The 19,262-nt window shown below is 33.5% G+C and overlaps 2 protein-coding genes across 2 annotated transcripts; one reads left to right on the forward strand and one right to left on the reverse strand.

Moving 5' to 3' along the window:
• The first annotated feature begins 2,946 nt into the window (after positions 1-2,946).
• LOC111879603 (amino acid permease 6) lies at positions 2,947-7,508 on the forward strand. Its single transcript, XM_023876067.3, has 6 exons — positions 2,947-3,104; positions 3,193-3,426; positions 3,518-3,611; positions 3,723-3,937; positions 4,132-4,274; positions 6,634-7,508. Exons 1-6 carry the CDS (start codon positions 2,990-2,992, stop codon positions 7,282-7,284), a joined length of 1,452 nt encoding a protein of 483 aa, XP_023731835.1. The 5' UTR covers positions 2,947-2,989; the 3' UTR covers positions 7,285-7,508.
• A 7,210-nt stretch (positions 7,509-14,718) lies between these two features.
• On the reverse strand, positions 14,719-15,268 carry LOC111879623 (50S ribosomal protein 6, chloroplastic). The gene has a single exon (XM_023876085.3). It carries the CDS (start codon positions 15,198-15,200, stop codon positions 14,850-14,852), a length of 351 nt encoding a protein of 116 aa, XP_023731853.1. The 5' UTR covers positions 15,201-15,268; the 3' UTR covers positions 14,719-14,849.
• Positions 15,269-19,262: the final 3,994 nt, after the last annotated feature.

Below are 19,262 nucleotides of genomic sequence, written 5' to 3' on the forward strand. Positions count from 1 at the left end.
CCCATGCAACAAAAGAACCATTAAGCTCTAATGTCCCATGCATGCACGTAAAGTTTGTAACTTTACATGCTAGATCAAGTTTAGGGGCCTGGATCTATCATTTGGTTATGTGTTGTACATCAGAAATCGAAGTTCTTAGTAAGGAATGTGATAGACTCGGCGAGTCCATTCCTGGACTCGGCGAGTCCAAGGGGTTTTGGTCCCATATCAGTGAGGGTCATAAGGACCAGTTGAGTGTGGAAGGGTTTTAGGAGTCGCGGGGAGTCACCCAACGTTCTGGACTAAGCAAAGTGTTCTGGGAATTCATGGTACTCGGCGAGTGCATGAACGGACTCGGCGAGTCCAAGGCAATCTTCATGGTACTCGGCGAGTTGTTCATACAACTCGGCGAGTCAAGGACAGAACGTGTTCATAGTATGAAGAGTAACTCGATGAGTTGTTCATACAACTCGGCGAGTCAGGGCAGGACATGAGTATCGGTTGATGATGAACTCGACGAGTTGTTCATACAACTCGGCGAGTCGGATGTGGATTCAGTCGGTGTTCTTTTAGAAGGAAAACTCGTCGAGTCATCACCTAACTCGCCGAGTAGAGACGGGTATGAGGTCTGATGGAAGGATGGGGACTCGGCGAGTTGGCGAGCCAACTCGGTGAGTCAAGTCAACTGGAAGTTGACTTTGACTCTGACTTGGTCAAGGGGTAAAATGGTCATTTTACCCTAAAGGTATATGTCAGTTTCTAACTAAGTGTTTTGTGGGAATTATAGCCGGAGGATTTCCGGAGCAGCAACGACATCGGTAATAGGATTCCCGCACAGTTCAGCAGCTACGAAGTGAGTTATCTTCTAGTAGCGGTGGGTCTACGGCCACAATGCCGGCCCACTAGTAGGGTTCGTATGTTAGATGATTGTCTTTGTGATATCATCTAGGTTTGCTACTACCTGATATGTTATATGCTAGCATGATATGTTGTATGTGATAGTAGTAGAGTTCGGTTGTTAGGACCGAAGGGTAGTCAGACACCCCAGATATGTCTGACAGTATGTGATGATATGTTTGCATGCTGGCTTGTATGTTATATGCGATAGAGGTAGTAGGTGGGGACCAGTCCCCGAGGTTCGATTGTTAGGACCGATGGGTAGTCAGCACCCCAGAATGGCTCGGCACGGGTAGGCCAGCGCCCCAGAATGGCTTGACTTGGGAAGGACGGCGCCCCAGAATGGTCGTACGGGTAGGTCGGCACCCCAGAATGGCCGTACCGGACAGGTCGGGCACCCCAGAAATGCCTGACAGTATGTATGTGATATGATTGTATGGTATGTGGTACGATGGAGGAACTCACTAAGCTTCGTGCTTACAATTTTCAGTTTTTGTTTCAGGTACCTCTTCAGCGAAGGGGAGGGAGTCGGCGCGGTAGCGGCAGATCATACACACACACTTTGGTTTTCCGCATTATGATATATTCTGGGATTGTACTCTGACATTATTACTATTTTCATGTTTTGGGTATTTAGACACGAGATATGCTTATTGAAATGATATGATCGTATGACGTTTTACTACAAATGTTTTACAAACTACTTAATTTAAATGAAATTTTCGGAAGTGAAATTTGGGTCGTTACATAGAATCATTACAAAATATATGTCATTAGTTGACATATAAAAAGTAGTATTAAAAACAAAAAGTGTCATCAAAGACTTCACAAAAAACAAGCCACACAAATAAAAAGATTGTCACTAAAAATGATCTTATACATGGAAATTTCACCTGGCCCCATGGGGAGCCCGATTCATCAGCCATAATCGAGGACAAGTAGGCATCTCAGAAACGTGTACTAAGCCTATTCGAATAAAACCGAGGAAGAGGTTGGGGCGATCACTTTTCTCTAGCATTAGTGAGTTCTCTTTTGTATGTAACATTCATAAATATTTTAAAATTTTTAAACTTTTAAAATTAACCCAAAACCATCATTGTTTACAAATTGTTTTCAAAATAATTTTCACATTTGAGAAATCCCAAAATCATAAAACAAAATACGAAGAGGTGCACGATCACGTCTTTGCCTTTCCGCGATCTTCTGAAGTACCTGAAACATAATCCAAAACTGTAAACCCAAATTTTAGTGAATTTCCCCAAAATACCGATACACAACAAATAACACAAAATATAATAACAACATGCAATGGGTCCATAGCTTAACAGACTGGATAGTAGGGACCTCTCAAGTTAAATAATAGTCTTTTTAAGTAAGTTATGGACCAAATACGTAACAAAAACAAACAGTAGGGACCAAACGCATAACAAAAACAAATAATAGGGACCTCCGAATTAAAAAAAAAAATAAGTTAAGAACTAAACGTTCAAATTACCAAACCATAAGAATTTACTCAAACAAAAATCTCAAGATGTAAACCTTAGAATGTTGCCATAATCTCCTTTTTTGTACATTTAATCGTTATATATTCTAGCTGAAACATATTTTTATATGATAGTATATATTTATTCAACATACAACATTAAATATGTATTTACATTGTCATATATATAGCATCATTAGATTTCAATTAGAGTGTACGATTTGTGCATTATGGATAATTTTGAAGTATTTACCACATTGATTTTTTTAAGTATATTTTTCGTATTTTATCATCATTACACTGGACTAATTATCTGAAACCATATGTATAAGTTTCAAACATTAAGAAAATAAAATGTCAAAAAGGTGAAAAGGAAACAACGACTACCTTTGAAAATGGGTACTTGATATTTGACTCCTGTTCTTCACTTCAAAATGACGACCATCCGTTGACTTATGTTTTCCGCCGCTCATTTCGTTTTCAATTTCTTTTCTTTTTTCTTTCTAAACAAATTATTATTAATTTTCCATAAATAATATTAAAAAACCCTAAAATCTTGGCCCATATCTCCCCTTTTTCTGTCCATAAAATCCCCCTCCACTCCCTTCTCAAACCTGCAAATCGAAACAGATGGATGCACAGTTTCAGAAGAAGAACGCTTACAACAACACCGCTTCAACTTTCGAGGTAGGAGACGATGGATTTCGCAAAAACATCGACGACGATGGCCGTGAAAAAAGAACAGGTGAGCTGATCTCTTCATGCATATGCCGCCATTAATCTTTCACCCAAAAAGCTTCATATGTATCCACCAAAAATGGTTTTGATTTCAGGAACTTTGGTTACTGCAAGTGCACATATTATAACTGCTGTCATAGGATCTGGAGTTTTGTCTCTGGCATGGGCTATCGCTCAGTTGGGGTGGGTCGCCGGACCCGCCGTCCTCATGGCCTTTTCCCTCATAACTTACTTCACCTCCACCCTCCTCGCCGACTCCTACCGGGCACCTGACCCTGTCTCCGGCAAGCGTAACTACACTTATATGGATGTCGTTCAGGCTAGTCTAGGTACCTACGTATAAACATTATAAGTTTTAATACTATCTTTGTTTTGATACAAACGAGGGGTAAAATGGTCTTTTTAACATGCGTTTCACAGGTGGGAAGAAGGTGCAATTATGTGGAATAGCTCAATATGTTAATCTTGTGGGTGTAACAATCGGATACACAATCACTGCTTCTATCAGTATGGTGTAAGTAAAAATAGAATAATATTTAAGTCAATTATGTAAATAGAATTAAATTTCAAGATAATCTTTGTTTTATATAATATATTTCTATAAATAATTTTGTATTTGTTACAGCGCTGTGAGAAAATCAAACTGTTATCATGATAAGGGACATGAAGCGGATTGTAAATTGTCAAACTATCCATACATGATGATATTTGCAGCAATTCAAATCGTGTTGAGTCAAATTCCGAATTTTCATAAGCTTTCGTGGTTGTCGATAGTTGCTGCTGTTATGTCTTTTGCTTATTCTTCGATTGGACTTGGGTTATCAATAGCAAAAGTTGCAGGTAAATTAAATATATTTGATTATTTATTATATATTACTATATATTTTGTAAATACATAGTATACGAAAATCAGTATATATAAACATTGACTTTTAGTTATAACACAATTAATGTAAAGGTAACTGTTATTATTGAAAATACAAAAAAGAAAAAGAAAAATGAAAAGAGAATTGAATATGATGCTAATTATATAGGCGGAGGACATGTAAGGACAAGCCTAACCGGAGTAGAAGTCGGAGTTGACGTGACCGGAGCTGAGAAGATTTGGAGAACATTTCAAGCCATCGGTGATATTGCATTTGCTTATGCTTATTCTACTGTTCTCATTGAGATTCAGGTAATTTTTTTTATTTATATGTTATTTTTCATAGATTTAATTATACATAACAATTCAATTTTCATGAAAGATAAGAACTTGCATACGGATATTCTTGGTTGCGTGTTTGTTTGACTTAGAATCTTATTTATTTTTATTATATAACAAAAAAAGATGGTAAATAAAACAAAGGTGCAATAATATATAAATAAACAACATAGAATCTCAATTTTGAAATGTTATATATAACAGATTTTTGTTTTTTATTTTTTTGAATAAATGTTACGAAGGAAGTCGTTTGGATAGGGATGTATACGAATTTAGAATGACTTGTAGAATTTATAAGACTTAATGTTTTGACACCGACTTAAGGTTGGAGTTATTATTTTGGATAAGATAAGAATATGATTTTATGTTATAAAAATTATCTTTGCCATAAATAGTCATCTTTTCTCCTGAAGTGTGTACACATAAAATATTGTTGTTGATCAAATAACGAAAGATTGCCGACTTTCTGTATAAATAGTATGCATACGTGACATGTGTACATAAATCAACATCCATATATATGTATGTTTATTTAAAATAAGGAATGGTTTATATATAAAAGTTTTTTTAATATATGGTAATTTATAGTTTTAAATGTTATACAATATAATATTTTAAAACATTAATTATTATTATGAAGAAAAACTATATATTTGAATCCAATCTCATTTAAAATATCATTTTTCATATATCTAAAATAAATAAACTAAGTTGTTATCATATAATAGTTACATGTCAAATAAGCTATTATTTTTTTGCAAAATGCCAAAATGTCTTTAACTATTTTTGAACACAAAAACAATTATATGTTGCAAGATAACTCTCTAGTATGATTGGTTGTTTATTACATAACGTATAAGGAGGTGGAGATAGTGACACGTGTAAATATTATGAAACACATATACATTATAATTATATATATGTAGTTGTTGAGCTGTCTTTGCCTATGATTTTGTTTTGCATCCAATAAATGAGTAATTCATTTGTAACATGTCTTGTTTTTGTTTTCATTATAGAAAAAGAAAAGGAATATATAAAAACTAGACCCCATGCATGTAGCTAGATCGCACATTTTAATGAAGAAAATAATGATGGTAATATGAAGGAATATTCATTAGATGAAAGAAATGAAAACATCGATTATGTTAAGTATTGCAAAATAAACGTTAAACACGATGATAACTTTTTTTTTCGAAATTATTTGATTCGTCTTTACATATCGTATTATCTGGCTGACTTTAGACTATGGCCCATTACATATTGCATGTGTATATTATTCGTTTATGTATGTAACAAGTTTATTATCAAAAATTTTATTAACGATAAAAATGACTAATTTTTCTCTGACATATTTATGTCTTCGTTTGGAATCTTAATAACCATATTTTACTAACATGTAAATATATTTAATAATATTTAATGAAAAAGAAAGTTGAAGGTGGGGCATATCCACGTGTAATTATTCTTGTGTACCAATCAACTATGGACCTCAAAACTAAAATGGGCTAACAACCATCAAATGTGTTTGCAATTGGACCTGTCAAGTTTCAAAGATAAGAGCAAGACCATTGTTTTTCTCTTTAAGAATAGCATACATATATTCTTTTTCTATTTTTCTACTTTTATTTTCTGCCATCCTTTTTCTTTCGTACACTCATCCTTACTATTTTATACTATAATTGTACCTCAGATTTAAAAAAAGAATATATTCGCTTCTTCTATATTTGATAAGATAAGTGAAAAGGAAGGTGAGTGTCCTTGTTTTCGTTAGCAAGAATTTGATGCCTTATTGTCCTTACAATTATATAGTAGAGCTTTAAAGAATATGTTGAATAGAAATGCTTGATTATATATAAATATTTACAATAGTAACAAATAACATAATCATGTAGATTGTAAGAAACAAGAAAACCAAAACATTTTATTTGATATACATATACATGAATGAAATGTATAAATTAAGTGTGTTTGATTCTGAATTTTGTAATTTGTTTTTTTTTTAAATCATTTTGGCTCTTATTTGAGTTTTTATAACGTCTATTTGCCATTATTTCAAGTAAACTAACGACTTTTAGTCCTTAGCTGTTTCTTTCAGTTTTATTTTATCCCAAAAGTATAATTCTAAAGTACCAAAGGCTTTAAAAAACCCTTAAACAAGGACCAAAGTCGTAAGAAAAAAAATTGGGATCAAAATTGTAAATAACATCTATACTTGGGGGCTAAAAATGTAAATTACTCAGAAACAAAACCAAACAAAATCCAAAGTTTGTATCTGTTTTCCTTCCAGTTGGTGTTTTGACTTTTAACGTCAAGTCGTAACCTAAACCTGTAGGACACATTGAAATCGTATCCACCGGAGAACAAGGTGATGAAAAAAGCATCACTCGCCGGAGTTTCAACAACCACCATATTTTACGTCCTCTGCGGCTGCGTAGGCTACGCTGCATTCGGAAACGACGCACCAGGAAACTTCTTAACTGGATTTGGGTTCTACGAACCCTTTTGGCTCATTGACTTTGCCAACGTCTGCATCGCGATCCACCTCATCGGAGCATACCAAGTCTTCTGTCAACCTTTATTTGGTTTCTTCGAGATGAAATGCAGACAACAATGGCCAGATAGCAAGTTCATAACAACAGAACATATTGTAAACGTGCCATTTTGTGGAGAATACTACATCAACATGTTTAGGTTGGTTTGGAGAACAGCGTATGTGATAATGACTGCTGTGATAGCGATGATCTTTCCATTTTTCAATAGCTTCTTAGGGTTGATTGGAGCAGGTTCTTTCTATCCATTGACTGTGTATTTCCCGATAGAGATGTATATTGCGAGGGCTAAGATTCCAAGATTTTCGTTCACATGGGTGTGGTTGAAGATTCTGAGCTGGGTTTGTTTGGTGGTTTCGTTGGTTGCAGCTATTGGATCTGTGCAGGGTTTGTTGACAGATGTCAAGAAGTATAAACCCTTTGAGACAGTTTAATTAGTTGATGTTGGGTTATGGAAATTGTAATAATTAATGTTTTTGCAATTACAAGTGATTGTACAAGAACTTTGAAGAAGATAATTTCAATATAATATAGTTGCTATTAATTAAGAAAAAAAAATGATATGGAATCTAAGCCTAGCTACTCCACACTTCAGATAAAATTACATTTGTAGCCACACTTTGAACATACTTAACATTCAAAACACATTTAATCTTCATTTTTTCCTTGTTAGCTACTTTAATATATAGTTTAATTTCAGCAAGTTGTCCCTTTGTCCATGTCAAACATGGCTTAATTACATGAATTTACCATGAGTGATCTTGACTCCTATGTGTGCTAGTAACTGTTGGTAGCCCAAACAGCCTTAAAAATACACCCCCAAATGTTAAGAGATGTCTGCAATGATATTATATTTTTTGGAATGCGAAGTTCTATTCTGGAATAATATGATATGTTATCAAATGGATTCTTTGTTTATTTAGAAAAATACTTTGTTTATAGAGTACACTGTTGTGTTATACTTTTAAGTAGTAGTAATTTGCGTACAGCCAATCTTGTCCAATCAGTTTGAAATCTGAATTCTGAAACATTATGTTGAATCAGTACAAAAGTACCCGTGAACAATTTGCGAGTGTTGCTGAAAAAATGAGTTTTAGATACAAGGATATTATGGCACATCTACAAGAACTTTCATAATTAGAATCGATTAAGGTGAGTCTGAATTTGAATATTTTTATTATATTAGTAATTTATAATATTCAAATATACATTTTTCTTGCAGAAAAAAGCCACACACATCAAAGTCAAACATGAAAACTAATAAGGAAAATAAAGAGGTTTTTAAACATTAAAATGAAAGCAAATAGAACTTCCAAAGATGCGAGTGAGTCAAACCTAAACAAAGCTATTATTTCAGATTAGCGCAGCATGTAACTTCACGGACAAAACATCTTTTTAAAATGATTAATTTTTTTGAAGCATATGAATGTTTTAAAGAGCTTTATGTTTTCTTATAACAATATTCAATATTCACTACTACACCACCTATACCAATAAGACATGTTTTATTGATATGACGATGTTAGAAATGATTCATGATTGTCAACGTGTGTAAGAACGATTGTTGGTATTAGAAACCTCATTACCATCTTCAACAACCAATAAGCATTTAAAGTTGGTGCTTTATAATATGCAAAAACTACGTATTACAATGTCTGAAGATTTATAAGAGTTTCTCAGCTTAGTGGAAAGAATCAAAGCACACAGGGTAAGTGCAACAGTAAAGGAGCGAGCTGAAATGGATGATACTGAGTTTGAATTAACTGGAAGCTACATGCAATTGTTTGGAGTCCATATAGACACTAATTGTTTGCACCGTATGCAAGTCTCAGATAATCATGAGAATCAAGTATAAAGAAAGAAAATATGATGTGACTTTAAACATTAATATTTAGATTTGTATGGTTTTCATGAATGATAATACTTTTCAATTTTCATTTTCATTAAAGAACCTCAGAGAACGATAAAGTAACCTTCAAGAAGCTAAACATACTTAATTTTCGAGCAACACATTCAAAAATTGTAAAGGATGCATACCTCGTTCACGTTTAATAAAACACCCTCTAATTCTAACAACATCTGCAATACGATCATGTTGTTCTTGAAGTGTATCAATCATTGCATCTGCACGACTAATCCACTTTTCAACATCTTTTAGTTTGAGTTATTCAGTGTGTTCTTTTCCTTTCACATGTGCTGATAGAAAGTATGAGCGGTAAATAAAGACTCATTCCTGAGTCCTTTCAGTTGGTTTCTTTAGTTTGTGTCATCGCTTCAAAAATGTTATCGGTCATCTTAACTAGTAGTGGTTTATTCGGACCTTCATAAACTGATTTAATACTAGGACAATTCTAACAATATTTCTCTTCACAATTCCAAACGCCAAATTTATATGAACTCATTTTTAAATAAATAAGAGTCTAATAGTATTACAACACTTAAATAGTGTCTAAGGTAGTTGGTGGTAAATTGAAAGTGATAGGTGATAAATTAAAGGTGGTAGGTAATAGGTTGTAAAGTGAAGGTGGTAGGTGGAAATGAGTTTCTACTTTTTTGTGGTAGATGATGCATCATTTTCATTCGGCATCTAGTTGTATACACTACAAACGTCAAATAAATATGAACGATATGGTAACATTCTGGCATGTTTAATAATCGGATTGCTTCTATCGTGTGGCCACAAGGGATACCGCAACTCCGTCACTTTCCACATGTACAAGTACAAAGTTGAAGATTTACAAAGACCATTGTTCCTGAAATTTCTTACGTCAAAATTGTGGTGTGACACATTTCTTGTATGCCGTCTTACAAAAAAAAAATATTAGCATTTTTTTCATTCAACAACTAAAGAATATATTATTATATTCACCTTTTTACCTCCAAAGTCACTACGTTGAATATAAATGTGTTGAATCATCTCACGGATACCCTCAATGAGTGTTGTTATCGGTAAATTTTGTTCACCCCTATAAATATGAATGATCGTTAATGTCAAGGAAAAAGCTTTTGCATGTTTTGTGTGATCAGTATTCTCAAGCCAACTACATTCACTAGGTATAGATCCAATTATGTATTGAATTCTACCCAAATATTGTTTAAAACCAAACATTCCATATGATTTGCACGCATGCTAGAACAAATGTTCTATAAATCTACTTCGACCAATTCTAGAACGTGGTGTCCTAGCCTCTTTCCTCAATACATTTCTTCAGCCTCAATAGGAACTAGGACCAAGATTAAATGTTCTTTGTCATGCGCAAATCCAACGTTATAGATATGGTCTGATGATTTCTGTCTATATGAACATGAAGATCACTACTAGCATGCGCAAATCAAACGCTATAGACCGTACCTATGAAGATCACTACTAGCATGTGTCACACCCCAAAACCGGAATGGTAGAAACGTTTTGGGGAGGATGACGTCATGTACAGTATCACAACAATGCATAATAATAAACAAACAACAATATCATCCATTGCATTAATATTATAATTTAATACAAGTGTGTTCTGTGTATAGTTTATAAGACACCAAAAATGAATAATCAAAATAAATACGAGTCTTGAAAGCTTCGTCTTCTCAAAATCTGGTCATCGGTACCTGTCTACTGGTGACCTGAGAATACAAGTTATTTTGAAAGCATAGATCAACATTAAAGCTGGTGAGTTCATAAGTATTTTAGTGTCATTGTTTGTATGTAAGTGTTTGTAAATGTTTGCAAGTGTTTGTAGTAAATGTTTGTATGTCCTAGAAAATCTTATATTTTCTACTTTAACTGAAATGTAGTCTTCTACCAAGACACAATTGTTTTGTATGTTTGTTCCTTTGTAAAAGTGAGTGTTTTTCCAAAGACAGACTATCATTTACCAAAAATATAGTTTACATCAGCGTTTATGTGAGAAGATCACATTGTGAATGTAATGGGAAAATAATAAAGATGTACTTGTAGTATTTGTATATAGCAACTACCGTTGTACTAACTACGTACCTTAAAACAATTGTTTTAATTAAGGTAAAATGTGATATAGTTGTAACCATACTTGATTGACTGATAAAACACGATGTTCGAAGACACCGAAATGGTATGACATTCGTCACCCGTAGACCTGCAGGTCCCACTGTAGCTAGCAGTAAGGTGTAGGATGGTCAATCACGTATAGATCTATACACAAATCCATGCTCTTCCTCCAGGAGACTCTGGTTACAAAACGTGACACAGCAGTAGATTTCCATGCCATGAAGAAGTGGCTCACATTAATGTTATAGTATTCTAGTGTTTGTATAGTATGATCTAGTGTATTGTATGTTCTCTCTGTTCTAGTATATAGTATGTTCTCTTGTATAGTGTAGTGTATGTTCTCTTAGTTTCTCATCATAGTATGTTCTTTCTGTTTCTCATAATAGTAAGTTTGTATTGACTCATGAATGAACTGACTCTTGTATATTTCATTGTACTAGAAATAGTGAGTAGTAAACCTCTAAACTATACCTATTATAGTTTACTAGTAATGTTATTTGAACGACTGAGTATGTTTGTATATGTTTGTACACCTTTGCTACCCAAAGGTGTTGAACTGATTTAGGAACTTTTATATCTATACACATATACATAATATATAACTAAGATTCAAACGACACTCGGACAAATAACCGGATACCCTAAGTCCACAACCAAACAAGGAACATGAAATAAAGTGAGTTATCAGTCCTAAGTCCTTTCAACTTTACTTATATAACTATATCTATATAGACATGATTTTGACAATATATATAAGTTTAAAAGAGTTTAATAAAAATTTTAACATATAAAAGAGTTTTAACCATTTGAAAGGTAACAGATGACTTGATGTCAGTTTATAAAATGTTTTGAAGAGTTTGTTTCATAAATCAGTTGAAGTATAAGAAAATCCATTTGTTTGATAGTTATTAATCACATGTGATTGATATAACAACTATAATGTTATCAACTTGTATCCCCCCCCCCCCCTAAAAGCATTTAAAATCATTTAAAAGGAAAGTTAAGGGGTATGAACTCACATGTAGTGAGTGATACGAATAAAAGATCGATTTAGGATATTAAGTGTCAAGTGAAGCCTCAAGCACAAACGGATCCTAATAAGCATATAATGATACATATATGGATATAAGTAGTGTATATACAACTAATCCTTCAAGGAAACCACCTTAGGGACTAGGAAACACTTGGATTGAAGTGTTTTAATCACAAATGATTGCATCTAAGAGGTTTACGACCACACAATGGAGTTTAAGGCCATTGTGTTTACGGCCTAAGGGGTTTACGGCCCTAGAGTGTACGGTCAATGAGTTTACGGTCGTACACTCATGGGAGGACTTGCAAACGAGGTGTTTTATGGTCTTATCTAGCATCCAACAAGTGCTTTCGATTCTAGGCTCGAATATAAGGGAGTTAAAGGGCCAAAACATCCAACAACACAAGAGTTTACGGCCATGCAAGGGTTTACGGCCGTAAACCCTTGATGTTCATGTATTTTATGATGATCTAAGGCTAGAATCAAGAGTTTAACAAGTATAACTAGGAGATAAAAGATATACTCACGTTTTTTAAGCTTGGGAGGGGGTTCACGGTCCAAGAACTAGTGAGTGTTTTTGGTGAAAGTGTGAATACTTGAAGATTTTGTGATACTTTGTGAATCAATCAGTACATAGTAATAAAGTGATGCAAAACAGTCTGATGATCAAACTGAAAAGAATAGCCTAAGGGTGAAAACATCAATAGATGTTGTTTGTTTTCTTTCATTTCAGGGGATTGTCATAGGTGCTTCTTGTACACGCCAATATGAACTACAAGTTGCTGAAATTGCAGAATTGCTAGAATATGTTGAAATTAAAACTGGTAAAGAGGCTAATCAAATTGGTACTTCAAAGTGTGTCGGAGACACTTGTTGGAGCTCTCATTTTATTTATATTAGTAGTCTTCTTCGGATGTATAATCCAACTTGTACAGTTTTGGAAAACATAAAAAAAGTGAGCTCTAATTATAAAACAAAAGGTGATGTTAGTATTGCATTGAAAAGAATGACATCTTTTGAGTTTGTTTTTATTTTACATGTGATGAAACTAATTTTGGGAATTAATGATATTCTTTTCAAGCTTTACAATAAAAGAAACTAATTGTAACCCTTAGAGATAATGAATGAGGCTCTTGTCTTGATGATGTCATTGAGTTTTGTAAGAAGCATGTATTTATATTCCAGAATTCGAAGATCCTTATTTTGAAGGGAGAAGCAATATGAAGGGAAGTCATATTACTATTAAGCATCATTATCATTTTGATATATTTAATGAAACAATTGATTTTCAGTTACAGGATATTGACACAAGGTTTAATGAAAGAGTTGTATAGCTTTTAGAAATTAGTGTTGCTTTGGATCCGAAAAGGAAATATAAACGCTTCAATTTTGATTCTATTTGCAAACTAGCAAAAAAATATTATTATCTTGATTTCATAAGACAAGAAATTGATGTTTTAATATTTCAGTTGAAGCGCTTTGAAGCTTATGTGAAGCAACATCCATTTTTATGAAAGTTGTCATCTATTGTTGAAGTATGTCAAGGTTTGGTAAAGACCGAAAAACGAGTCGTTACTATCTTGTTGACAGATTGATTCGGCTAGTGATGACCCTTCTTATGTCTACTGAGCGTGCATTTTCCGCCATGAAAATTATGAAGAATAGACTACGCAATAAGATGGATGATTATTTTATTGTTAATAGTTTGGTTCTTTACATCGAGAAGGATATCACTAAGATTTTTAGTTTAAACTCCATTTTAGATAATTTTAATGGTGTAAGAGAGCGTCGTATGCACTTTAAATAAACAATTTACTTTTAAAATGCATAAATTGTTAAATTTTGTTATCATTTGAAGTATTTTACTACGTGTTTATATTTTGTAATTTGTTTAGCCTACCCAAAAACAAAATCTTGTCTGGGCCACTGTTTTTGATGTTGGTGAAACTTGTCAGGTTGGTTCTTTTAAGGCCATGGAAGTACATATAAGGATTAGCAAAACTTTCTTTGTGCTCTCGATTTGATGAACACATGGAGGCTAACAAATAATTCTGAAATCTTGGTTGTAGGTGAAAAAATGATGGAAAACAAAGTATATTTAGTGCAATTATTTTGGAAGACAGTCTAGAAATGTTTAAGAACGGACCTAACTACTCCGGAATGCAGAGCTCCGGAGAAAGTGGTCAGTTTTCATAAAAAGAAATAAAATATATTTTTTGTTAATGAGGTCGTTTATAAAGATTAGTTTTATTAACAAGAAATTAAATATTCTCCTACATTTTATTCTTATCCATCCTTCTATCATATCAAATGTTGACATGTGTCACATTTAATGACATATTCAGTGAAATTAATACTAATCTAATCCACTTGTCAATATGGTAGGAGGATGTGTAGGAATAAAATGTAGGAGAATATTTATTAATACCTTTTATTTTATCCGCAATGGTTACACAATTCGGTTATGGTTAATTATGTCAAATTACATATTTAAGCAAGCTAAAATAGCATTTGGTTTTTAATCTTGTTTTGAAGGTCTTTCCACATAAAAATTCGGTGTCTTTAGGTTGTTGATTAGTTTCTGTTTGGGATTATTAGATTGAATAATATCATTGGGCAAAATTGAAGCACAAAATCTACGAATTTTGAATGGGAGACGATGTTGGATGGTTATGCAGATTGCAGAATGTATACAAGATAAACAAAATCAAAAGCTATGCAATCGGATTGAAGATAAGAAGTGATGATAATACACAAAACAGAACATTTGTCGGCAATTTTGGTTGTCAGGATTCAGGAATAACGTCGAACACGTTGTGTGCAAAAAGTTCACTTGCTTACTTACGTCTCATTTCATAACAGCAACATAATCAAAAGCACTAAACAAAGTATCAACCAGACATTCATTAAAATTTCTTGAAATTTAAAGTAACAAGAAAGAAATCCTACGCAGTAGCAGGTGGTGACGACGTTGATGACGGAGAAGCTTCAACGGCCTGGTCAGTGACGAGAGTCCACTCCGGGGGAAGGTCCGGCAGAGGTGGGTAAACCGCAGGCCCACGGTTTCTGTCCCACGCCGCCGTCTTCTTCGGCCTTGTTTTCCGGTGGTGTGCTGTCGCCTTCTTTTGTGGCCTCGATGAGCATTCTATCATTAACCCTATATTGTCTCCAATTTCACGGCCATACTTGACTTCCGGCGAAGCAACCCTTGTGGCACCGTTGTAGGATGATTGACGGAGAGGAGGGATTGAGGAGGTGGCGGCGATTTGGACGCCGAAGATTGCTGAGACGGACATCGTTTTTTCGACCGTTCGTGGAACTGGCTGACGATCTGAGAGGATTAGTTATGTTATCCGGTTACAGTTATGCAGCGGTGTCGTTTTGTTGAATACTTTCTTGGTTGTTGTTGGGCAGGCTGTTAATGGACCCAAGTCCATAAACCTAGGAATCCTAAACCCCTAGTCCTAGATTGTTATTTATTTATGGGCCTCGCAAACTCATGCTAATACATAGACCTACTTATGTTAAGCATCATTTGGTGGTCGGAACTGAATTAACATTACATAACAAAACCTTTTGAAGTGGTGTTTGCTGGACACAGATAGGAACATGATAGAACTTTGAACAAGTCCCTCATCCAAAATCATATGAATGACTAAGATCTAATTGGTACCTTTTTATTTATTTCAATATAATATATATGAAGAAAGTGTTAAAGTGGAAGATTAATGGTTCCCAAGATAAATCTGCCAAATCCAATCAACAGTATTTGGGTTTTCTTCTTGGTTAGTTTTTTTTATATATATATTGGATATGATAGCCCTTATAATTAACTAGAGTAAGGTTTAAAAAATATAAACAGTCTATAGTCTATATGTATTTTAACAATATTGATGACAATTTGGTAATTGTACCGTTTTTTAATTCATTTTCCTTGTCATACCAAATGCATAACAAACAATTTGTTCAGTCTAGTCAAGTTTTGTTCAGTCCGGTTCAATTTTGTTCTGTTCAACTTATCCCACTGTCAAACACTACCTTAAAGTCAAGCTGAATTGAATATCTATGTCTAAATTTAAGTACTTTGTTCAAAATAAATAATTATTTTACTATATTAATTTTGTAACATCCGGATCTTCGAGATATGAAATTTTAAGTGAAATATGAGTTTTGGGTGGGTCATGACCTAAGGGAAGCATCTTCATGTCATGACATAGTCGCAAGAGATAGGAGTCTCGTTTAAGTGTCACGACGTGACACCTGATCAGGGGCAAACCATAATTTTCGGACTTGGACCCTATTTAAAGGAAGTGAGGGGATAGGTTTTCCTTCACTCTCATCCTCCATCACCTCTTAAGCCCTTGAAGAAAACCCTAATCCTTTTCCTCTATTTTGAGCTCTTTGTACTTTTGGTTGCTTTTGAAGGAAAAAGAAGACCTTGGTAATGTTGTTAGCATGTTGGCAAGATTTGGGACTTCATTTGGGCATCTCTTGACCTTTGTAAGTGTTTCACACCCAAACTGTATTGCTCTAGATTGCTAGATCTAAGCTTTTGTCCCTTTATCTTCAAGTTTGAGCAAGTTGATATGGTGGGATTCCATAAAGTTGGAAACTTTATGGATCCTTGAGGCCCTTTGAGTGTTATATGGTTCATATCTGGAGTTTGTTAGTGTATTGGACCCATGTATGAGATCTTTGGTGACGTTTCTTCATTTTTAACATAGTCTGAGTCTTAGACTCACAATGGGCATGCATGGTTGAAAAGCTTCAATCTTTAGATTTAACTGGACATTAGGAAGCCTTCTCGAAGGATTGGATGGATGGCTTAATGGATTAAGAGTTGAATCCATTAATCTGAGAAAACCTATTTTCACGACGTGACAGCCTCCTTGCCACGAGGTGACGACTACTAGGGATTTCCCAGTTATTGTGGATAGATTTTATCACGACGTGATGACTTGTCCATCACAACGTGACGATATCTTGGGTCGAGATTAAGTTGGCTGAGTTGGATCGTGACCGAGTTTGGAATCGGGTCAAGTGAGTTTCTTATGACATGACCAATTGACCGTGGATTGGTCACAACGTGAGGGTCAGCTGATGATGATGCTGACCGTTGACTTGTTGACCTGGGTCGAATTTTGGTTAAATTGCTAGTTTTAGAGTATAGACTAAGGTTAGACCTTATTTGGTTCTCTGGGTGTGTCGTAGCACATGTTGTGTGACATTAAGATGTAGTTTATATGACTTCGTGAGACAAGTGAGTCTTCTCACTATACTATATACGTTGCTAGATTTTCTTTGTGACTCTTGCATGAAAGACTGTGGTTAGACCACATCACTTCTACGAAAGACTGTGGTAGGATCACAACACTTGGTTGTCTTTGTGATTTCCCTGGAATACCATGGTTGGATTATGGCACAAAGGTTACGAATGCATTGTAATCTGGGAGTAAATGTAAGATTATGGTTTGATCATAGCGTTCATGTAGGGTTGGGCCCAATAATATATATGGTATGTTGTATTTTGGGAAACTCACTAACCTTTGTGCTTACGGTTTTGTGGTTTAAACATTTTCAAGTACTTCCAGTTCCAAAAGGAAGGGTTTGGTTTGACTGCACTACATCCTCCTAATGATTTTCTGCATTGATGATTGTTATTTTACTCTGATGATTGTGATACATTTTACTATGATGAATTTTGGAACAAATATTGTGTGAATTTGATGATTCAAAAATGAAAATTTTTATTAGTGAGTTTGGGATGTTACAAAATTAATTTTTTAATTTACTCATTCTTACAAATTAACTAAAAAACACTTAACATACTATATATATATATATATATATATATATAGACACACACACACACATACAAAGTTAGACACACGCGAAAACACACGGGTTATAAGATAGACAATGAAAGTAGATTGTTAAAATAAAAACAATTCAAAATTCAATACTAAACTACATTGAAGTATGAATGTCAATATATGATCATATTATACATAAATAAATGAAACTTGAATGATTCATATTTTTATTTTGTTTTTTATTTTTTAATAGAATATGGTTAAGATGATTGTAAGATGGTATCATCTAAATAATAAGAAAATTTATTATCTTTATTAATGTAGTGATTAATGATTAAAAATAAAAAAACAAAATATGAATATTGATATTTATATATTTTATACGTATAAAATATGAATATTTTTCTAAGGATGTCACATGACATCATTATAATCATATTCTAGAAAAATGGCATTTGGCACTAAGATTATATATATATATATATATATATATATATATATATATATATATATATATATATATATATATATATATATATATATATATATATATATATATATATATATATATATATATATATATATATATATATATATATATATAAAAGGGCTTTTACATAAAAAGTCTTTAAGTCTATGAATAGACAACCATTTTAGATGTGTTAATACTTAAAGTTTGCCGAAAAGTTTTCAATTTTGCACTTAAGTTTACAAATTTGAAAAATAAAATAATTAAAAAAGAAACTTAATTTATAAATCTTTTATATTTTTAACTTAAGTATGTTTTAAAATTTCACATGTGTAATAACCAGAAAGTTCTAAAACAAACAAGTCTAAATTGTAATAATGTATAAGTGAATTCACATCATAGCATTGATACAATAGAACTTTGAATGTCATTAGGGCATGTTTATATAAGTTCTTATACGAATATATTTTGAAAGTGTACATTGTAACTTTGTTACATTAAATCATCATTAACCATGAGGGTATGTATATGTTATCATGTGTATATAAATTGAAAGCCATGATAATATAGGTTAATATATTTATATATACTAAGTACCATGTTGAAATGGGATAATATGGGTCAACATAAGTCAAAAGGTTAAGTTAATATCCAAATTAAATACCCCACCATTTAGATTTCGGTTTTTGGAATCTATAAACTTTGGGTTTTCGGTTTTTGACACTCCACTAAGGCCGAAATCTCCTTCATAGATCCACCTAGGACCGAAATCACTTCATGGACATACTTTAGGACCGAAAACACATGTCAAGAGGGCCCATTAGGACTGAAATCATCACCTTGTGGATTAGTTAAGGGATTTCGGTCATACTTGGCCGAATTCACCTTCTTTTTGGCCACAATCCCCTCTCAAATCTTAGATATTTATGCAAATTGATAGGATATTTGAGCTCCCAATGTGATAATTACACAAACCAAGGCAAACATCAACTCAAAACCTTATCCTTCCTTTTATATATAATACACGAATTATGTTCATTCTCATTCACAGTTGACACAATTCACTTCTTTTCTCT

The sequence above is a fragment of the Lactuca sativa genome, chromosome 6 (genome assembly GCF_002870075.4).
Source record: "Lactuca sativa cultivar Salinas chromosome 6, Lsat_Salinas_v11, whole genome shotgun sequence".
Lineage (NCBI taxonomy): Eukaryota > Viridiplantae > Streptophyta > Magnoliopsida > Asterales > Asteraceae > Lactuca > Lactuca sativa.

What these genes read in the sequence shown, in the direction of transcription:
- LOC111879623 (XM_023876085.3), bottom strand. Translation starts at nt 15,200, where the DNA reads ATGTCCGTCTCAGCAATCTTCGGCGTCCAAATCGCCGCCACCTCCTCA.
- LOC111879603 (XM_023876067.3), top strand. Translation starts at nt 2,990, where the DNA reads ATGGATGCACAGTTTCAGAAGAAGAACGCTTACAACAACACCGCTTCA. An exon ending in ACTGCTTCTATCAGTATGGT is followed by an intron (nt 3,612 to 3,722) that starts GTAAGTAAAAAT and finishes TATTTGTTACAG; the next exon opens with CGCTGTGAGAAAATCAAACT. An exon ending in ATCAATAGCAAAAGTTGCAG is followed by an intron (nt 3,938 to 4,131) that starts GTAAATTAAATA and finishes CTAATTATATAG; the next exon opens with GCGGAGGACATGTAAGGACA.